This window comes from Myzus persicae, unplaced genomic scaffold (genome assembly GCF_001856785.1).
Source record: "Myzus persicae strain clone G006 unplaced genomic scaffold, MPER_G0061.0, whole genome shotgun sequence".
NCBI lineage: Eukaryota > Metazoa > Arthropoda > Insecta > Hemiptera > Aphididae > Myzus > Myzus persicae.
This window is the reverse complement of record NW_019100680.1, coordinates 418,625-439,034: the sequence shown is the minus strand read 5'-3', so window position 1 is coordinate 439,034 and position 20,410 is coordinate 418,625. Positions and strand designations below refer to the sequence as shown.

The 20,410-nt window shown below is 29.1% G+C and overlaps 1 protein-coding gene across 1 annotated transcript; it reads right to left on the bottom strand.

The window, feature by feature from the left end:
- Positions 1–4,669: 4,669 nt before the first annotated feature.
- Positions 4,670–18,836, bottom strand: LOC111040941 (segmentation protein even-skipped). Its single transcript, XM_022325041.1, has 4 exons — positions 18,236–18,836; positions 10,918–11,159; positions 9,040–9,197; positions 4,670–7,842 (listed from the first exon to the last, which is right to left on the bottom strand). Exons 2-4 carry the CDS (start codon positions 11,102–11,104, stop codon positions 6,925–6,927), a joined length of 1,263 nt encoding a protein of 420 aa, XP_022180733.1. The 5' UTR covers positions 11,105–11,159; positions 18,236–18,836; the 3' UTR covers positions 4,670–6,924.
- Positions 18,837–20,410: the final 1,574 nt, after the last annotated feature.

Genomic DNA, 20,410 nt, shown 5'->3' with positions numbered 1-20,410 from the left:
CAAAAGGAAAAATAAGGCCAATATTATATAAGACAATATTTTATTGTAGGTATCGCATGTTTCCACCGAGAAACTTTAAAAAAAAATCAATACCTTTCAAAATTATGAGCATTGACTATTAAAAGATTACTCTATGTATATTTATGAAATATATTTTATCGTATGTCATTGTTTGCCGAAACTGCAATGATATTTAATTATAGTGGTAGTATTTAACATCATCCGTGCATTCCATATTTTAACAAACCCATTCCAAATCATTAAAAATAAGGTAAAATAAACTTTTTTCAAAAAAAAAAACCCACTTCAAATATATTTAAAAAGCAATTTTTTTCAATTTACTGGTTCCGTGTCTACAAAATGGCGATGTATATGTACTTCGGTTTTGACCATAATATTTGTCGTTTTCTAGTCTTCACTATTATTCGCACGTACGACGTACGTACCTACTTATCTCACGTACGTACAGAGCAATGTAAATACATTATATAATACACATTCCTTTTAAGTTATAAATTTATAATATAATTCCTTAATCATGCAATTACCAAATAATTCATCTCAGAAGTGTAAAGAGAAACATGTTTCCTACAAAAAACAATTCGTTAAGAGTTTTTTAATAGTTTGTTACAAAAGTTGAATAGAGAAAATGCTTTCAATAAGTAATAACAATAACATTAATGATTTGTTCTGATATTTAGTTACATAATCTATTTTTGACTACACACACGCATGTATGTTTTCTTATGGAATATTATGTACCTACTACCTACCATACCATATTATTACCTAAATGGCTATATCGTTACGATTTATTTGTAGAAATGATCTATCCTATACTATATTTGTTTCTTACACTTTTAGAAATGTTATATCTGTATAATATTCCTAGTATTGAGTTGAAGATGAATATTGTATAATCACCACACACATTTTATTATTGTTTGATAAATAAGATATGTACTCAATATACCAATAATTATTATATAATATTTTATACCTAGTTATTTAGTTATTATAATATGTATGTGGTAATTTAAAATGTTAATGTACACTATATTGTATCTGTAATGTCGCTTATGTGTTATTGCTTACTATAAATAGATGTATAAATTTATAATAATTCTGTTATTGATAAAATTCAATTGATATCAAAATGTTCATACAATTTGAATCTTAACCGTGTGCTGTATAGATACACACCTCAGTAATAAGTTCCATCACCCATTCTGTGGTGCGTAAAATAGATAATGTTTATTGGTAATAAATGAAAACTCCATGCTTTATAGTATATAATATACAAGTATATAGCTATAATGATAGGACCATGTCGTTATCATTTTTCTCATATTTTCTCATTATGGAACTTGTTAATTAAAAATAATAATGAAATTTTAAGGTTCACAATAATTGATAGATACAAATTAATAAAATAGGCTTACACTGTTACTGTTTTTGTGTATAAGTTCATTGCAAACGTGACATTTTTGGACGATTCCTAAAATTACAGAGAAAAGGTTTTTGTACTGTGTGCATCCTAGTTGGGCCCTAAGTACTAGTGGATAATTATAAGACACAGGTACTACACTCATTGAGTCCCTAATCATAGGTATTACACTAGTTGGGTTCCTAATATTTTTTGGTAATTATTATAATACTGTTCTAAAATTTTACTTTCCATTTTAAATTTTAATAGACTTAGGAGTTAGCACAGTCTATAATGGTATAATATGTTTAGACCAAAGGTGTGTTTAAAAGTAATTTTTAGTTTCTTTGCTTTTAAAAATATAAATCATAGGAATTTTACAAATCTTGATATAATAATATTCATAGAGGTAAAATACCAAGAATTAATGTCATAAACATTTGAACTATAACAATCTCGAGCCCGATTATTATAGCAATTTTATGTTCGGGACCCAATCCGGATGCAGCCAAAAATCTATACTATTTGGGCACCAAATATCGGCACTTTTATCGATTAGAGGAGGAAATTAAATTAAGGTTCAGGTCAGTTTCTGGTCCCAAAATGTTCAGAGGGTTCTCTGTTCAAATGGCCTACTTACTTTAAAAATAATTAATAATTACTATACATATATTTGATGGATTCATGACGACGTAAATTCAAACTTGAAATAAAATAGCCTATTTTTTAAAAAAAGTTGAAAAAATACTAGTTTATGTGAAATTGACACGAATATATTATGATAATTTTAACATTATATTAAGAACCGGATGTATATTTATAATTTTACTATATTATATTATTCTACTTATTTATAGAATAGATACATAATTAAATATTTATCTTATAATAACTTATAATATTATAATAAATATCAGTAATTTTAGAGCAATATAGAACATTTACCATACCAATACATAATATAGTATTATTTTTTGTTCTAAAGATTTTACTGAACAAATTGTGTTTGTTTTTGATTTTTTTAGTGTATATCTTATATACAGGCATATTAATCCTCAAATGATGCATACTATAAACAGTACACTGTAATATATTATATATACTTATCATTTATATTTTTGTTTACTAAAATGATTGATCAAGAATTATATGAAATAGAACATAAGGGTGAACTTTATGTAAGTATTAATATAATTAAAACGATAATACACTGTATCACTATTGTCTATTTAGGCCATTTTTATTCACCTAAGAAAGCTAAAATATAACCACAATTTTCTTTTGAATAAATAAAATAGTAATAAAAGTATTTTTTTAGTAGATATATAGAGTCAAACATTTGGACATTTATGCTCTGAGTTTATTCTTTATAGATTTACATTGTTGATTAGCAAACTTGAATAATGTTATTACATTTAATAATTTCTTGAAACTCGAACTTTTCTACCAATTATAATTACTAATACATTCAATTGAGTAAAGTAATATTTATTAAGTTTTCACCTATATATATGTACCATTATATATTTATTTTAATGTAAAGAATACCTTTTTTGTTCATATTAGTTTAATCCAACTACCTAAAAAAAAAAAAAATAATACAATATAAATTACTGGTAAATGGAACTCTTAAATTAAGTACCTAGTATTTTTCTTTTTACATCAATTTATTAGCAGAAAAACTATTTACCTCAACATATTATAATATATTATTATACTAGTTTTTATACAAAACTTAATTTAATTTTTTTGGATAAGTGAAATAAGTAAATTTACTTAAATGTTTAGTTGTATTCTACTAAAATATTAATATTATCTATATACAAAAGTAAATAAATTATTAAAGGTATCTAATGTATATTACAACTATTTTAGTTAATTTTAAACTTAATGGATTGTTGTTTCATAATAAAAGTCAAAATGTCTAATAGTGTACTTCGAAATTCTATGACTAGATATTAAATATTCTATTAATTATACATAAATATTAAAAACTAAATTATTCTTTTTTACATTAATTGTCATAAATCTTGAGTTTCATTTTTTGGTAGAACGATTTTATAATCAAAATGTATTCATTTTTTCAGTCAGTATAATATTATACACTAAAACAAAATATTATATATTAAATATATTACACAAATATAACTTATAATTAACAAATACTTTTTAAGATGAAAGAAGGGACAAATGTACAAGTAAGTATAATAAATTAAATGTAATAGTTGTATAGGAGACATTTAACATTGGCTAATAGACTTAACTATTAAATTAAAATAAGTATTACAGCATTTTCGAGAGAACTAAATACCAGCAGAAGAAGAAGAATAATACAGCGTTATTATATGTGGCATCATAAAACTGTAATAATTTTACTTACAAAAAATTAAAAAAGTATAAATTATATATATATATATATATTACAGGTTCTACAGGTTTCCGAATAAACATGTGTAAATATTAGAATATAATTCTTGAACCAATATAGTTACCGGGGAAATTATTCCTATGTATACGTACACATTTACATTAATATTAGACACGTGCCTACTAGCATTGATTATAAATACTAATAATAATTTATAATCAATGGTTCAAGTAACATAATAATATTATTTCTGTAATCCAATTATTTACAAAAAACCAAATTCAAATGTGATACCTATGAACTCCATTTAATTTTAATTTTTAGTATTTATCTGTGTGTCATTATCTTTAATCACAAAGTTTTAGACCGTTATAAAATGTATAAAATTGCTTTCTCATGTTTTAATTATATACATTTAAATGTAATTTTAAATACAATGCTGTTAAAATTGTTTACAATTTATTGTTTAAACATAAATGTTTATAGATAGGTGCTATAAGCATTTTATTTTTTGTCAAGACATTCTAAAGAATATTTTAATACACCATGGTATTAGTGAATTTAGTCTGCTTAGATATCAAATCAATATTTATGAGAAGGATAAATAACATTAAAAAAAAATTCCATTAATACCTTTTAAATGTCTTGGAAATGTAATGTTTAATATAAGATATAAATACAATGTGTAGATATGTATTTAAGTTTAAACATACATTTAAAAAAACTGTATTTAGCAATTATATTTTTTTCATGAAAATGATACAATATACAAAATTATTTTGTTTATTTTAATCATGGCAGGTAATTAGTATAAAAATATGAACTTTTCACTGGAGATTTTTTTGTTAAATTTTTTGTTTTATAAAAATTGTTTTATTGTTAATTTGAAGTTTTATGTCTACACAATTTTAATAAAAACTAACGCGGTCTTCAAATACCATCATAGCATAAGTAATAACTTACTTTGCTCAAAATATAAATGAAAAAAAAAATTATTAAACGTTCCATTCAAAATATTATTCTATTCATACAGTTTTTCAATACTCACATCAGTTGACTTTTAATATATTTAGAGAGTTCATCGTTTTTTTACAGTTAGCTATAAAGGGACTTGTAATAACTAATAGGTAATAATTAATAAGTACCAATGATAAAACATGAAAAATTGAATGATCAATTGGTTACTCGAAATACATTATGTATTTTCTGGTAACATTAGTGAACATAAAGCAAGAAAATTAAATAAAAATAAAAAATGTACTGGTTATTTTGTTAACACATACAAAATGTATCATGTGTAAAACTGCTGACTAATTTAAAATTAATGTATGAAATCAAATTACAAGCAGTAGACCCTGCAGGATTTAACAAATTGTTAATACCTAGGTACATAGGTGAGCTCAAGGGGGAAGAGAGGTTAACCTCTCACTTGACTGTTAAAATGTTTTCGTTCAATACATTTTCGTTATTAAAAAGTGAAAAATTTTTAAATTCCTATTTAAATATTAAAAACATTTTAAGCCCCCCCCCCATCTCTCATTCAAAACTCCGGAGCACACCACTGATTACCTACCCATAATATACCTATGTGTTGCAGGCCATACAAAACGAGCTTTGTTTTTAATAATTATACCTATCGTCCGGAGGCGATGGTATAAATGTAAAATTGGCACTTAAAACTATAAATTGGTTAGAATTATGAAATTATAGGAAAATATGAATGTGTGGAATAATATGGCACGAAATACGAATTCAAACTATACATTCAAATCGAACAGACCCTCGAAAATTAGGGACATACACAGTACACATTCCAAGAATATTTATAATTTGTATTATACATTGTACAAGAACAACGAAAGAATAATAATTAGTTATTCGAGTACTTTATCATTTTTTCTGGGTATTTGGGGTGTCTGTTTTGTTCTATAAGCTACATTTCATTATATAATATTTTGGAAACCCATGTCCGCATTTGAGGGAGGTACCAGATACCAGTAGGCAGTGGGATCGCCCCAATGTACTAAAATTATTAACTCAGGGCCTCTCACGAATAAAGGTATGGGAGCTCACATCTATAAATCTGCCACAATCAATAGGGCAGATTGTTATTGGTACACATGTATATTTTTTACTTAAATTATGTGGTTTGTACATAATTATGGTAATGAACAAAATAAAGGGAAGTTAACTGGAGGTTGGTCGAAGGAAATTTTAATTTTATCCTGAATCTTATTTTTTCCCTGATTCGAAGAACAATGTCCTAATTATGATTCGCAAATATGTTTTATCGAAAACGTATTCCCCGATAAGACCAAAAATTGAATAAAAAGAAAATATGGAGTTCAAAATAATAACAAAATAGTTACAGTTTATTGTATTTAACAATGCTACGCTGTTGTGAGGTGATTAATTCACATTACAAATCATCTATTTCGAATTTGAATACAACTGCACAAGCTGTGTAGAAACAAAAACCCCGCGAAGGACGTCCAATAAAATAAACTATCATACTGCGTTGATGAAGGTCTGGATGGGAAATTTTCAAGGGGTAAGCGCCAAGAGTTTTGTTTTATTATTATGCTGTCTAATGGAATATATATTTGGCCATCAAGATTTTGACACCGGACCGAGTGTTTAATATGCATTTATCCCCGAAGTTTAGAATTTAGCGAAACAATAACATTGAATTGGCACTAACTCCAGGTTACCATAATATTATTAGATTAATAATTTATTGTATTACGGGTAAAATCAGAGCGCGTGGTTGAACTCCTTTAACATCATAAACATTATACGTATTATTATGACTATGTTTACACACCCTGTACGCGATAATATAATATAATAATTTAATAGTGTTTCAATGAGATAATCGTATTGTATGTATACGATAATAATATATTTATATTGTCGAATAGAGTAGATACCTATACCTATATTGTTTATTACCATATAGGAATTATAGTAGTGAACTGCAGTTTAACGTTGCTTATAATAATAGGTATGATAGTGTTACAACAGGTAAGTCGTACTATTTATAATTTAGTTATACTACGTAGGTACCTGCCTAATAATAATAATATTATATTTATGTGTGCTACATTATTAAAGGTATAGTGTTTAAAGTTTACAGGTTGAGTTTCGCTGTAGTCACATCCGACTTGTAGGGCTGGAACAGTTTGTTTTTGGCGTACTCCTTGTGGTAGACGTGCTTGTGGACTGCCAACGAACATTCCGCAGTCTGTATGTCATCCCTACCGGTTTCGGGTGCACTGGCAGTCATGAAAAACGGTTGTGACGGCAAGCGGTCAGCGGTGGCTGGTGGCGTAGACTCGTCCATCGCTCCGTTATTGTTAACCGGTTTTCCGGAAGTGGTCAGCACGCAATCGACTATGCCGCACTTGCAGCTCGTACCGGCGGCCGCGCCGGAAAAATCGGCGGCGTCCGCAGCCGACGACGATGACGACGACGATGTCGTGGCCGCCGCGGTCGTCGTCTTATGGTTTTCCACAGAGGTCGAAGGCGTTTTTTGATCGGCCGCCGCAAGCTTGTGGCCGTCATAACTGGCCGCCGCGTGGTGGAGGCCATTGCTGGATTCAGCCGCGGAGGCGTCGGTGGCTGCGGCCATGGCAGCGGCATCAGCCGCGAACTGATGGTGATGGTGATGGTGGTGATGGTGGCCCACGAACGGCCCGAACGGTTTCTTCATCATCTGCTGAAGCGCCTGGGTAGGCGGTCCCGGAGGCGGTTGTGGCATCGGACCGACGTAGTGCTGAGGCTGGAACTTACCGTACTCTCCGCCGCCGCCGCCGCCTCCGGGGCCGTGGAAGTAGGACGGTCCAGCGGCCGCGGCCGCCGCCGCTGCCGAGTACTGGTAGGCATTGGCAATGGCCGCTATGTCGGGCAGCGTGCCGTTGGCGTGCGCACTGGCCGCGGCCGCTTGCAGCACCGTGGCCGCAAACGTCGGGTCCGTGTACACGGCATACGGCCACGCCATGGCGATCCTCTGCCGTTTGTCCTTCATCCGCCGGTTTTGAAACCACACCTGAAATCATTAACCGAGAATACTCGTTGACGTGTGGCAGATAAACAACAGGCAAGATGCCGTGTCAGGCATAAATGGTAGCTATTGCTTATATCAACACTGCTGACCGATATCGAGTAAAATGGTTATATTATAATATTCAAGAATTAATGTAAGGTGCTAGGAATATATCAAGAAACAATGAAAATAATTTAGGTACTCAATAAGCTAACAATCAATACATCGTCTATTTTTACGATGACAATAAATTAAAAAACAATATTACTAGGTTCATTCGACGCATACAATTATTATAAATAATTTAATAGTTATAATTAAAAATGACCTTCCATTTTGGGAAAGTGATTTTAAAACCGGGAATTGCTTATTATGGCATATAACATATTATATCGATGGTCAAAAAGTCAAAATATCGTAACCCTCACTTTAGTTTAAAAATGTGGTTACAACGAAATATTACATTTCATATAATTGTCTTGCGTTTACCCAATTTTCGTAACCAATAATTTTTAATATTACATATAGGAAATCACATAGTAAGTGCATATGTATACAATTGCATGGCTACAATAACTGTCGTAATTTTATACAAACCGTATTACATCTTGTCTAACAAAAAATATTCCGGTTGATACAAAGTCAGACCAAGTGTAAGGTCATAAAAATTGGTAAGGTTTTTAGAAGAACTGAAAATTCACTATTATACTCATTTAACATACAACTCTTGCATTTAGAACGACGCAGTTATAGCACTCGATTTAAATATTAGTTTTGAGTGAAAGTGAAATAGACTCACATTTTAATAAAAAAGATACAAATTGACACAAATTGGGCACAAAATATTTAGGTTTGTTAGATGTGGAAATAATGACTTATAGGAGTGTCAGGATGACTCCCATCAAATCATGCTACCAAGATAAGTTACCATGATATTTTCTTTCAGTAAAATCGATATAACTATTATAGTTGCCTTGACGAATTTTTAGACATGACTATGATTGTCACAGATTTATATTTATAAATAATATTCCGTACTAACTAATCACTAATATGTAATAAGTAATAACACTCTGTTATATACTTATCAACTTTATGCCTATGTCCCATTATATAATATCTCTTCAGCTAGACCGCCTATGAATATTATTAAGCCAGCAACAATACAGCGAATATATAAATATCTATAAAATGACATACCTTTATCGTCGATTCGGGAAGATTCAATTCGGTAGCAAGCTCGCATCTTCTTGGCCTGGACACATAATTTTCTTTATAAAATTCTTTTTCTAATCGAAGTAACTGTTCTCTCGTGAACGCTGTTCTATACCTTCTTATAGTTTGATCCGCTGTACCATCTAATCATCGATTATTATTTATTAATACATTTGAACAGCATTTGGAGAATATTGATTGTTTAAATAAATATTTTATTATAGGGCATAATTGTTATCATTATTTATAACTAATTAGTTGATATATAAAACGGTACATATATTTGATAGGTAATTCAATAATATTGTTGTGTGCATCTTTATATATTTTACACCAATGAAAAATGTTTATGCGGACTAAATTATTTTAATGAACGCTTATTTTGACACACATGCATTCCCTTGCGTTGCAATAACCATTGGACCTATTATTAAAATATCATAAATTATCTTAATTTTATTCAATGTTTTTCAAGTTGGCACCTGAAAATTATGCTAGGATTATATACACATATTTACCTAACTAATAAGAAAAATGTGTTTTTGTTGAATTTTCATGTGCGGTTTTGGATTTTGCTATGGGCATCTGAAATTTTTAAATCTACGAACAAACATGACGTCTTTGCAGGTGCACTGGCTTTATTCAGAAAATACAAAAATAATAAACAAAAATTTTCATTTTCATACTATGCTAGGATCTCTAGCAGTCATTTATATGGGAGGTTTTAAATTTATAGCATCAGTATCATGATGTGGGCATTGCTATGTTTGTGTATTCATTTTTGTGTTTTGAAAGCTTACCAAAATCTATTAAATCTGCCTGAATGATTGTTTTTGAAAATTGTCTACTAAAGTTCATCTTTATAATGGTAATATAATTATTTCAATTTCCGGATTTTACCGATAAGTCCGCAACGATGACACCGTAATGTTTGTACATTTGCAAAGTTTAGTGAACCTATCAAAATCGAATACATTGTTGAAGATAGTTATATTATTTTAGCATAATGACATAATGTGTATTGGTGATAACTTAACGGACATATTGTATAGAATAAAGATCACGCGACGTTTGAGATAGGCTATTTAGTTACACAGATTAATTTTTTCCGATAAATAAAAGAGTGAGACATATTTTGATCTACTTGAACTTCACCACCATGAGAAGCGATTACAGGATAATATTTGAAATGTATAAATATTTTGTACAATTAATGTATTCAATTACAATTTAAAATTACGATTTTAATACTGTTTTTAAGGTTGTCCTAATTAAATCTGAATTTTTTTTATTCTTAATAATTAGTGTTGTCTTAAGTAAATAGTTTAATAATGTAATTAACTAATTGACACTTCAAAAGATATTTCATTTAAAATGGTATTACATCAGTTTTGAAAATACTACCTACCTAAAATAACATACATAGAACAATAATTATTTTGTTTAGGTAGGTTTCATAGTTAATGTGAATCATTCACAAAATATATTTTTGGGTTAATTTTGAAGTTTAAAAGTTTTAACTATAAATAATATGCAGAACACTTTGAATTAAAATCAACACATAACACATTGATGCTCTATTACTTGATGGACTACTGCCGTACAGCAATTATTTATTTCACAGAACTTCAAGATCTGAACAACCACCCAACTATAAAAAAACTTGGTTGTATGAATAACAAATATTAATAATTGAATTATTGATATTATGATTTCCAACTTGAATATTACTTGTAAAGGAACTATTGTTTAACTTTAAAATGTACCACGCTTACTTTATTGCAGTGGTTTAAAAACATGTATTATTATTCGTTTTTATAATTTAAATCCTTAAGTGTTATCTGTTATGTTATAAGCACTTACCTTTGTTCTGTTCAGAGTTTGGCCTGTTGTCCAACCTCAAATTATAGTTTTGTAAATCATTCTCTAATTTTGGCAATGGAAGTTTGGTAAACATTAAACTGTTTTGACGATCTAAGCCTTCTTGATCGGATGACGGTTGGTTTGAACTGTTTGATCGTGACAAACAAGCATACGTTGAGTTATGCATTTCTCAGTCAATAGTTGTATATTTTGTGTAAGAACCATTACAGTCTTAATACTGCCTAAAATGTAAAAAAAAAACTAACAATGTACTATTTAATGTATTTATTAGTGGCTGAAAATTTGATACAAAATATTATAGATAATATTATATATAGAAATATTTATAGTTTTTTTAAACATTGAAGTAAATTAGTAAATACAATTGATAAAATGAACAAATTATTACTAATATTTCACAATATTATTCAAATCTAAGTTTAAAACACTGTACATGATATTATAATATCAGCGTTCTTCAAGTCTTGTGTAAGCTAGGGTGGCCATAATCGTTACTGGTTTGAGAAGTAATATTCCGTATCCCAGAGGACATTTTTCAAGAAATAATATTTTTATTTTAGTAGTATCATAATTCATAATAATGATCACAGGGTTTAAGAAATCCATAAGCGCTAAAATTAGTGTTTATTTATAAACTGGTGTTTTTGAAATAACAGTGAACTTGACAATATTTTTCTTTAATTTGGTTTTTGGTTTTATTTTATAAATTCATTTCAAAACTCATAGTTTGTAAAAAATTGAATACTAGTCACTTAAGAGTTTACATTTACCTACTCTCGACCTTATTTATGCAATTACAACTTTTCTAAGTTCATATATTAAATATTTGAATCATTAATACTGAGTCACAATTGTCAAATTTTAATACGTCGAATATGTTATTACACTGCAGCGGCGAGTTGAGATAAGTTAAGTATTTTACCTCAATTTGTTCTGAAAATACCGCATTGTACATTAACATATTATATCTCATCATAATAAAAAGTTTCTGTATACTTATCTTGTTTATAATATACTTTTATTTAAAAATCCTTATACAGTCAATTTCAATAAACAAATTGGGGTGAATTGTGGTTACTATCGTTGTACACATGATAATATTTTTACGAAATTTTTGAATGACCCATTTGCACACAAAATAATAAACAATGAAAATACATTTTCAGATAGAATCTAAGTATTTGATAGAAATACAGCTTGTTCTGTGTGTCATCTGGATGATGAAACTAAACTATAACAATATAATAAAATACCTTATTAGAGTTTATAAATGTTTATTTGAAGAAATATTATGGTATTATGGTAACAAATATTCGAAATTAAAAACCTTGTGTAATAGGTATTTACACGGAAGTTTTAAATTGTACGTATTTTTTAATTCATACATTTGAAATTGATAAAAAATCTATTATACTTAAGATCAATACTATATAGTTTTATTTGAAATAAAAATAAATATATTTGTTTTATTTTATTGTTGATGGTTTAAACAATTTTATTTTGGAACTTTATGGACTATACATTTATTTTTATACATATTCTTATTACTATTTTTCAAATAAATTCCTCTAATTTTATCGTTTATTTTATTATACTATTTATATACAATTTAGATAAATTACTATTGGAGATGTTTATAAGGATATAATTGAAACACATTTATGTGCAAAATGGTTAAGATGGTTCATTACATACTACACAATTATTGCCTAAGTTAAAATGATGTAAATATAGGGGAACAGCAATAATGAATTTGATATATTATAAGGGGATTATTTTTCTTAAAATAGTTTAAATGTTCACTTGAATTCAATTGTATTAAATATTATTATACATAATATAATTTAAAAAATAATATTCCACAAATAGTAAATGTCTAATAGATGAAAAAAAAATTTAGCTTATAAATGTAAATAATTTATTGTAATTATTATTAACTGCTAAATTTTATTATAAATAGTTATATAAGTAGTATTAAAATATAGTATTCAAATATGCGTATTTATTATGAAGTCTGTAATTATAACACAATAAATTAGTATAAAAAAACTCGTTTTCAAGCAATACCAAAATACTGTAACTATCATTGTATCAACGAGGACCTTGTACATAGTTTGTGATCGTGAAATGTGGTACCTACGCCTTTAAATATGAAAGTATGTAATATGTATTCACTCTTTTATGTTTTCCTATTTTTATTTAATAAATGTGTTTATAAGTAATTTGAACATAAAATGCCTAGAGTAGCAAATTAAAAAAAAAATATTTGTACAACTCAGGGCGCCATATATTTTTATCAATTATGAAAATTAATTTTAAGCTCATAGAATAATCCTTAATAATAATTACTCCAATTATTAATGAATAATAATTTAATTTCAATAGTATAACGTGCATCTTACTTTTAGTTAACCCAACCAATGCGTCTATCATACATCGTTGGACAATAACTAATGTTGGACAAATAAACAATAAAAAATTAGTTTATTATTAAAAACAATATAAACTATCATTTTTTTTTAAATTTTGGCTTCCTCATGAAGACTGGGGAGGAAAATAACTAAATAAATTTCTATAAATTAAATATTAAACCTCTACAAGGTACGTACATATAACATTTATATATAGGAATAAAAAAATATGGTTTCAAAACGATTTAAAAAAAATATGTAGCGGCAATCACAATATCCTGGGATAATTAAACCAGTTCCACCCATTAAAATGTACAAATATTACAAAGTTTTGTGTAAAAAAAACATAATAAATAAATTGCTGTCAAATGTTTATATTACAATGGACTAACAAAATTCAGTTAGTGTGTAAATGTAATATCTGAATGAACTTTTTAGAACGGGTAATAATAAGAGATATAAATTTGGTTGAAAATGTGCAATGCACGAACAATATTCATATATTATATACTATTATTACATATGGATTATAAATGTAATATTACATTTTAACGAGCTGAAAAATATATTAAATTGTGATGACAAAGTATACATTATTATGCTGTTAAATAAACAGAAAAATCATTGCAATAAATAAAAAAAGATGTGCAAAATATTTTATTAAAGTGAATAAATTAAGTATGAAAAATAGTTTGTGCTATTTATAATAAATATTGAAATAATACAATTAATACAATAAACACAATCGAATTTATTAATTTCTGGATTATCCAAATAGAGGTAACTGCTGAAAAAGCACGAATGACCATTTTTTGTAATCGTTTTAATAAAGTGTAAGATAAAATTATAAAGATGTAATTGTAATTTATTAATTTATTTTTATTTCTAGCTTAAATTTGCCCTGAGATACTATGTACTATTAAGTATTGTAATGTTCATTAAAATAAATACATTTTCATAATTCAACATTGTAATACATAATATTTAAATCCTACAGTGTAACGCATTCTATTATAAAATAGATACAATGTTTCAAATTTTCAATGTGACATACATTTGAAAAAATACTCTTATATTTCATACTTGTATTGCAGATAATAGTATAATACTTATTATTCACTTTAAATAGGTAGTATACGCACCGTTTGATTATCTATCGGGTCCTTTTACATTCTCCGCAACAGAAAAATCCAACGGTATTTGCATTCAGTTTCATGCAGTTAATAAGTTTCTGTAATAAAATAAGAGCTAACCGAAAAATTCTTTCCTCTTGTTGCAACAGTCATCGGTTAGTACCTACTACTTAGGTGCTACTGGTCATAGGTATATAATACAAATTATAATTTTATTATTCCAACCATAGGTACTTATTGGTTATGAGTTATTTTAGACAAAAATCATAATGTTGACTAAGTCATTGTACGTACCTAATAGTATAATTATAGTATTTAATAGATAATAGGATTCTAAAAATAAGGAAAGTTGAGTTTATTGACAAATAATATTTGCTATACCTATTCTTGTAGGTTAGATACATGTATAGAATTTAAATCAAACATTTTAGATAGTGATTGAAGTAGGTACACATTTGAATCTAGCGAAATGATCGAGTTGGTACAATACCTACTACTACATATTATTGTGTTTGCGTATGTACCTATGTGCACGAACCTTACGTATACGTACCTATATATTATAAATTATAATAGTTTATCCGTTGTTTTTCGTTAGCGCATTTATTACATAGACTGGTCGAATAACGGACTAGTAATTTATACATCAGTAATCCGGCCTAAATATATAAATATTTATACTCATAGGTTTTTCTCTCGGCCATACGCGAGTTATATTGGACCATAAGGGTTGTAATAATTTATTTATAAAAGAATCGATGTACCTGCTGCTAGCCTTGCATAATATATAATCTAATATCATATAGAGGAGTATATTATTAGAATCGTCTTTCTAACAGGACAACCCAGTACCCACTATAATAGCATTACGGCTGTATCTACACTTTACCTACATCTTACCAGCGGCATATTCTCTTGAAATGAATACCATGTAGATATGTTTATAATATTATGTTGCTTAGTAATTTGTATAATAATGTATAAAAATAGAATTTAAATAGGAAAACTGAAGAGAGTCTTAAATTGGAAATTTAAAATTATTTATATTTAAATTGCAGTACCTCTATTTATTTAAAGGAAACTATAAGCAACAGAATAAAATATTGTGGAAAAATCAGAAAAATATTAAGAGATCTAGTATTATTTTTGTATAAACCAATAATAATTGGAGATTAATAATTAATTTTAGATAGGTAGAGTATTTTTAGGGTGTAGAGTTAAAATGTAGTTATCTATGCATATAGTATAATGTACCCCTAAAAATATTTACTACTTATATTGCTTCTTAATAAATCATTAAATTTCTCATCAACTGTGTTTAATTATTTTATGTTTAGAAATTTATTATTAGACCTGATTTTAGTATTTTACTGCAGTGTGTGTACAAATATTTATATATTTAGTTCAAAACAACAGTGAACAGATATTATACATTTATACCTATTACCTATGTTATTGTTGTAATTTTTTAGAAGAATTGACTTAATTAGCAAGGTATTGAGTTGATAGGTCAGTGCATTATTAATAGTGCATAATGTGTACAGCGTACAGATGCGAGATTTCATTAGTAATCTATTATATTTTATTACTATAAACAAGAAGAAAGACACATACATTTTTTACTATTAGATATAGAAATTAATATTTATAAGATATTAAATTATATATTTTATTGGATGCCTACCTATTTATCAACCTATACTAAATAATTTATTACTTATATATTCCCATTAAGATATAATTTATTTACACAATATATTTAACTTTTATTTAACTTCCTTGATGGATCGTTTGTATGAAATGAGCCAATAAGCACATAAGTGGTTACAAATGGGTTACAATAAATACCAATGATGCCTATTAAAAAAAAAAATATTACCAAATAAAAATTATAGTAATTTATTGGTGTGCTTTCTTGGACTATATTATCTATGCTTTTAATTAAATAATAAACGAAACTAATATTTAAGTACATATTAAATAATAATAAATAATAATGCAGCTATAGTTATTAGAATAAGGAGGGATAATTTAGTCAGATAATACTCCAAAGTTGATTCAATTTAATCTTAATAATACCGATCTGAAAATGTAGTTATTTAAACTATTATCTATTTATAATCAAGAATTTGAGACTAAGTTAAAATTGTCTCTCTGACAAATAATATCCTGCAGCTTTTCTTCGGTAATAGTAAAATTAAAATTAAAAGTAGTCAGGTAGTCAGGTATTTCATACAATAAAATATGTAGTAAGCATTACTTTTTATCAACATATTATGATATGACGGATATATTGTATACATATTATTATTATACTTGTGCATTCAATTATTAAAATAAATATTTCAATTAGTTGTAATATTGTATTTTATTTAATGATCTGGTATATCTAGATACGATAAGTAGGTATTTTTTTACAAGTCTTAATGTTTTTTGTACATTTTTAAAATATTAGTTATAATTATTTATTTATATAATATTAACTCATATACGAATATGATATTTAATCATAATAATGCTGTGCCAAAAGTTGGTTAAAAAAAAAGTATCATTAAATATTGATACAATATACCCATGCAATTATGTATTCAATTTGTATTAAATTGTCAATCTTTGCACTTCTCTAATGTAAAATTATTTTTATTTTTAAGTAAAACAGCATTGGTTTATAAACATTTTAGTATATGCCCTTTTAAATAAGACATAAATAACTTAAATAACACTTAGGTACCTAATACCTAAATTAGTCACTTTTTTTCTATTTATTATTTGGTTTCTTATAACTATTGAATAGTGAAAATAGTTATAGACACCGGACCGATTAAATTTTAAGTATAGAACATAAAAATGAAACTGAATATTATGTCATAGAAAACACCTTAAATACTATTTGTTAATTATTATCTTATGTGTGTCTACAAAAACCAAATTCTATAAATCAATTTTCATTTTTTTAAACAGTACAATACAGTTATAGGAGCGATAAAAATTAAGATTCAGTGTAGGTATCGCTGCAGTATAGGAAAATGGATATGATAGTATAGAACTTCAATCTAAAAATGTGAACAAAATTTGCGAGTTGCAGAAACATGTATTCAAGGATTGATGAAACATGAAAATATAAATATTATATTAAAGAATAGTTTTGCTGGTTTTGGTCAAATTAAATTTAGTGTAGATCAAGTGGCTGATCAACCATCAACGAATAAGACATTTTCTTAGAACTTAACGTAAAAATATCTCAAATCAATCAAAATAATTCCAAATGATAGGTAATCAGTTATAATACTTATAACTACGCATGCTGGTATTTTATTAAAACTTGAAAGTTTACTTTCATTTCATAAATATGATTCAAAGATTGTCGGCAATTTTTTATGGTACTTAGACGACAATAGACATGCTAATGTGATATGGAAAACCACATTTTCAGACTACACCAGTCACACTGGACTTTCATCTTTTATGTTATACGGCTACATATTTACTTATCTACTAATGTTTGAAAACATAGACAACATATATACAACATATATGTCCAGAAAAAAATTACCTGGGGTCGAATCTTATGTAATTACGTACATATAGCTGGTAATCTATATTCTATGTGCTTGCTTACTAAAAAAACCCATTCAAAAGGCTTTCTTTTCTCGACGTCCGGAAACCCACCATCGCAATGTCTCCATGGGTCGACATGAATATTATATCATTCCGATTTTAACCTATAATATCGTGGGTCGTATGCCTACTCACCTTATAATTGGCGACGAAACAGTAACACGTCGTTGGTGGCGGTGGATATGTTTCGTGGTAACCAATCAACCACAGAAATATTGGCGACCGGCAACGGCGTTTACAAGACTGCAGCTTCTGCGGCGGTGGCGTCGAGCGTGTCGCGTGTATGTGCGGACTGTCGCGTGTGCTCGCGTGTGTGCGCGTGTAGGTTCGCGTGGACGACAAAAAGATCCGTCGTGACGCGTGTCGGAAAAACGATCTGCCGTGGAAGCAGAGGCGGCGGTAGAACGGCAGATAGGCCGGCGGTAGGCGCGGCGCGCGAAGGGGCGGATGGCCGGAGACGACGGGCTTATAGTAAACGTGGACCGAGGTGGGGGTGGAGGAGAGAATAAATCGGTTTTTAATATTGAACGTCCTTTCCGGTTTGGCTGACGACGATAATATATCTGGTCCGACTGTCTGTCCTGTCTCACTCACCCTCTCTCTCTCTCTCTCACACCTTCTCTTTCACTCTCACCCTCTCTATCTCTCCACCCCTGGTCAATCTCTCTATCTTCGTCCCTTTCGCGAGTGCGCCTGCGTATCTTCGTCCGCGCATAAAACGCACAGCTACATTACGTTCTCTATGTATGCGTGTATAAAGCGGCGGCGCTCGCGAATGCGTTATAATAAGGTATATTATCGCGCTGTGAAATGAGACTCATGGGCCCCTCGAGGATACTATCGCTGCGTCCCTCCCTCTGTCGAGTCGGTGGCAGTGGCGGCGGCAGGGACGGCGTTCATCCCTCTGGCGATTGGTCCACTCCCATTTTAGCACCATGCACACGCCTTCCCTCCTTCCGACCAGTATATACGCGCTCGAAATTGATTTCCTCTGTGACTACGATTATACTCGTTCTCTGCACGCTGTGGTGTTTGGGGGTGGAAGTAGGCATATCAAGGGGAGGGCGTGGCTACTGGTGGTCGGGGTGTGTTTCGCGCGCGCGCGAGCCCACCCGCACATTCCAACCGGCGCACCCTCCCCGCGAACTCGCGTATCATCCCTCCACTACGTAGTCGGAATCGTCGTTATATCCGCGACGGCGGCAGGGAGCAAACTAATAGCAACGATATTAAGGATTTAACGGCGTGAATAATGGTTGTCGTTCAGATTGTTTTCATGAGTATTTCATTTGCCCTCACCACCTCAGCATCATCCACCTCTTCTTCCTCCTCAACCACCTTCACGCGCGCCACTTACCCGATCGTTTCTCCAATAATATCATGTGTACACAATATACATATACATTATACACATATATATTATGAATATATATATATACATATCATATACCCTACCTCTCCTAACACCCGCAAACCGTGCATACTATGAGTATATATTATTATCGCACACATGGGGTACACGAGAGCATAGACATATTGTGCGCACACGCCCACACGCCCCCTCACGTTTAAATAAGTAGTTGGATATAATAATATCTATCATATTATCATATCACATTATTAAAAGGTATAAAGGTTTGTATACAAAAATAGATATATATGTATCGTAGACACATGTATCATACGAATATGATTATAATATGATGGTAAGAATATAGGTATATGTATGTACCGTGAGGCACGAGTAATGGTGCATATATAGGTATACCTTATATCTAATAATATTAACCTATGTGTCGTCTAAGCATTATGAGATTAGCTTCATTTGATTGGTGATTTTTACAATCTTAAAAACATGTTTATTGTTGATAGATAACTTTGAATTCTTACAACTATACCATGGAAATTGCAAATGTTAATAAACTGTAGTAATTAGTAAACATAACCGACACATGTAATATAAAACATACCTAGTTACAATCATATTGATAGTCAGTATTACATTTGAATGTGCTAGGGTATATGACTTATATAGTTATTCGTTATAACAAAATAAAAATATCTATGTTCATTACACAGAGCTAGTGAATAATATAGTATGCTCGCAACTCCTTTTTTCTTCATTAATGCAGTTACTCAAAATCTGATTTTTGGAATTTTTATATATAATATTTAAATACGAACTTAAAGACTATATTTTCAAACTCGTGAGATTTTTTTACTACTTAAGGAGCGTCATGTGATACTATAAAACTTTTGTTCTTCGAGTTATTTAACTTAATATACTATAAAATAATAGTTTCATGACAA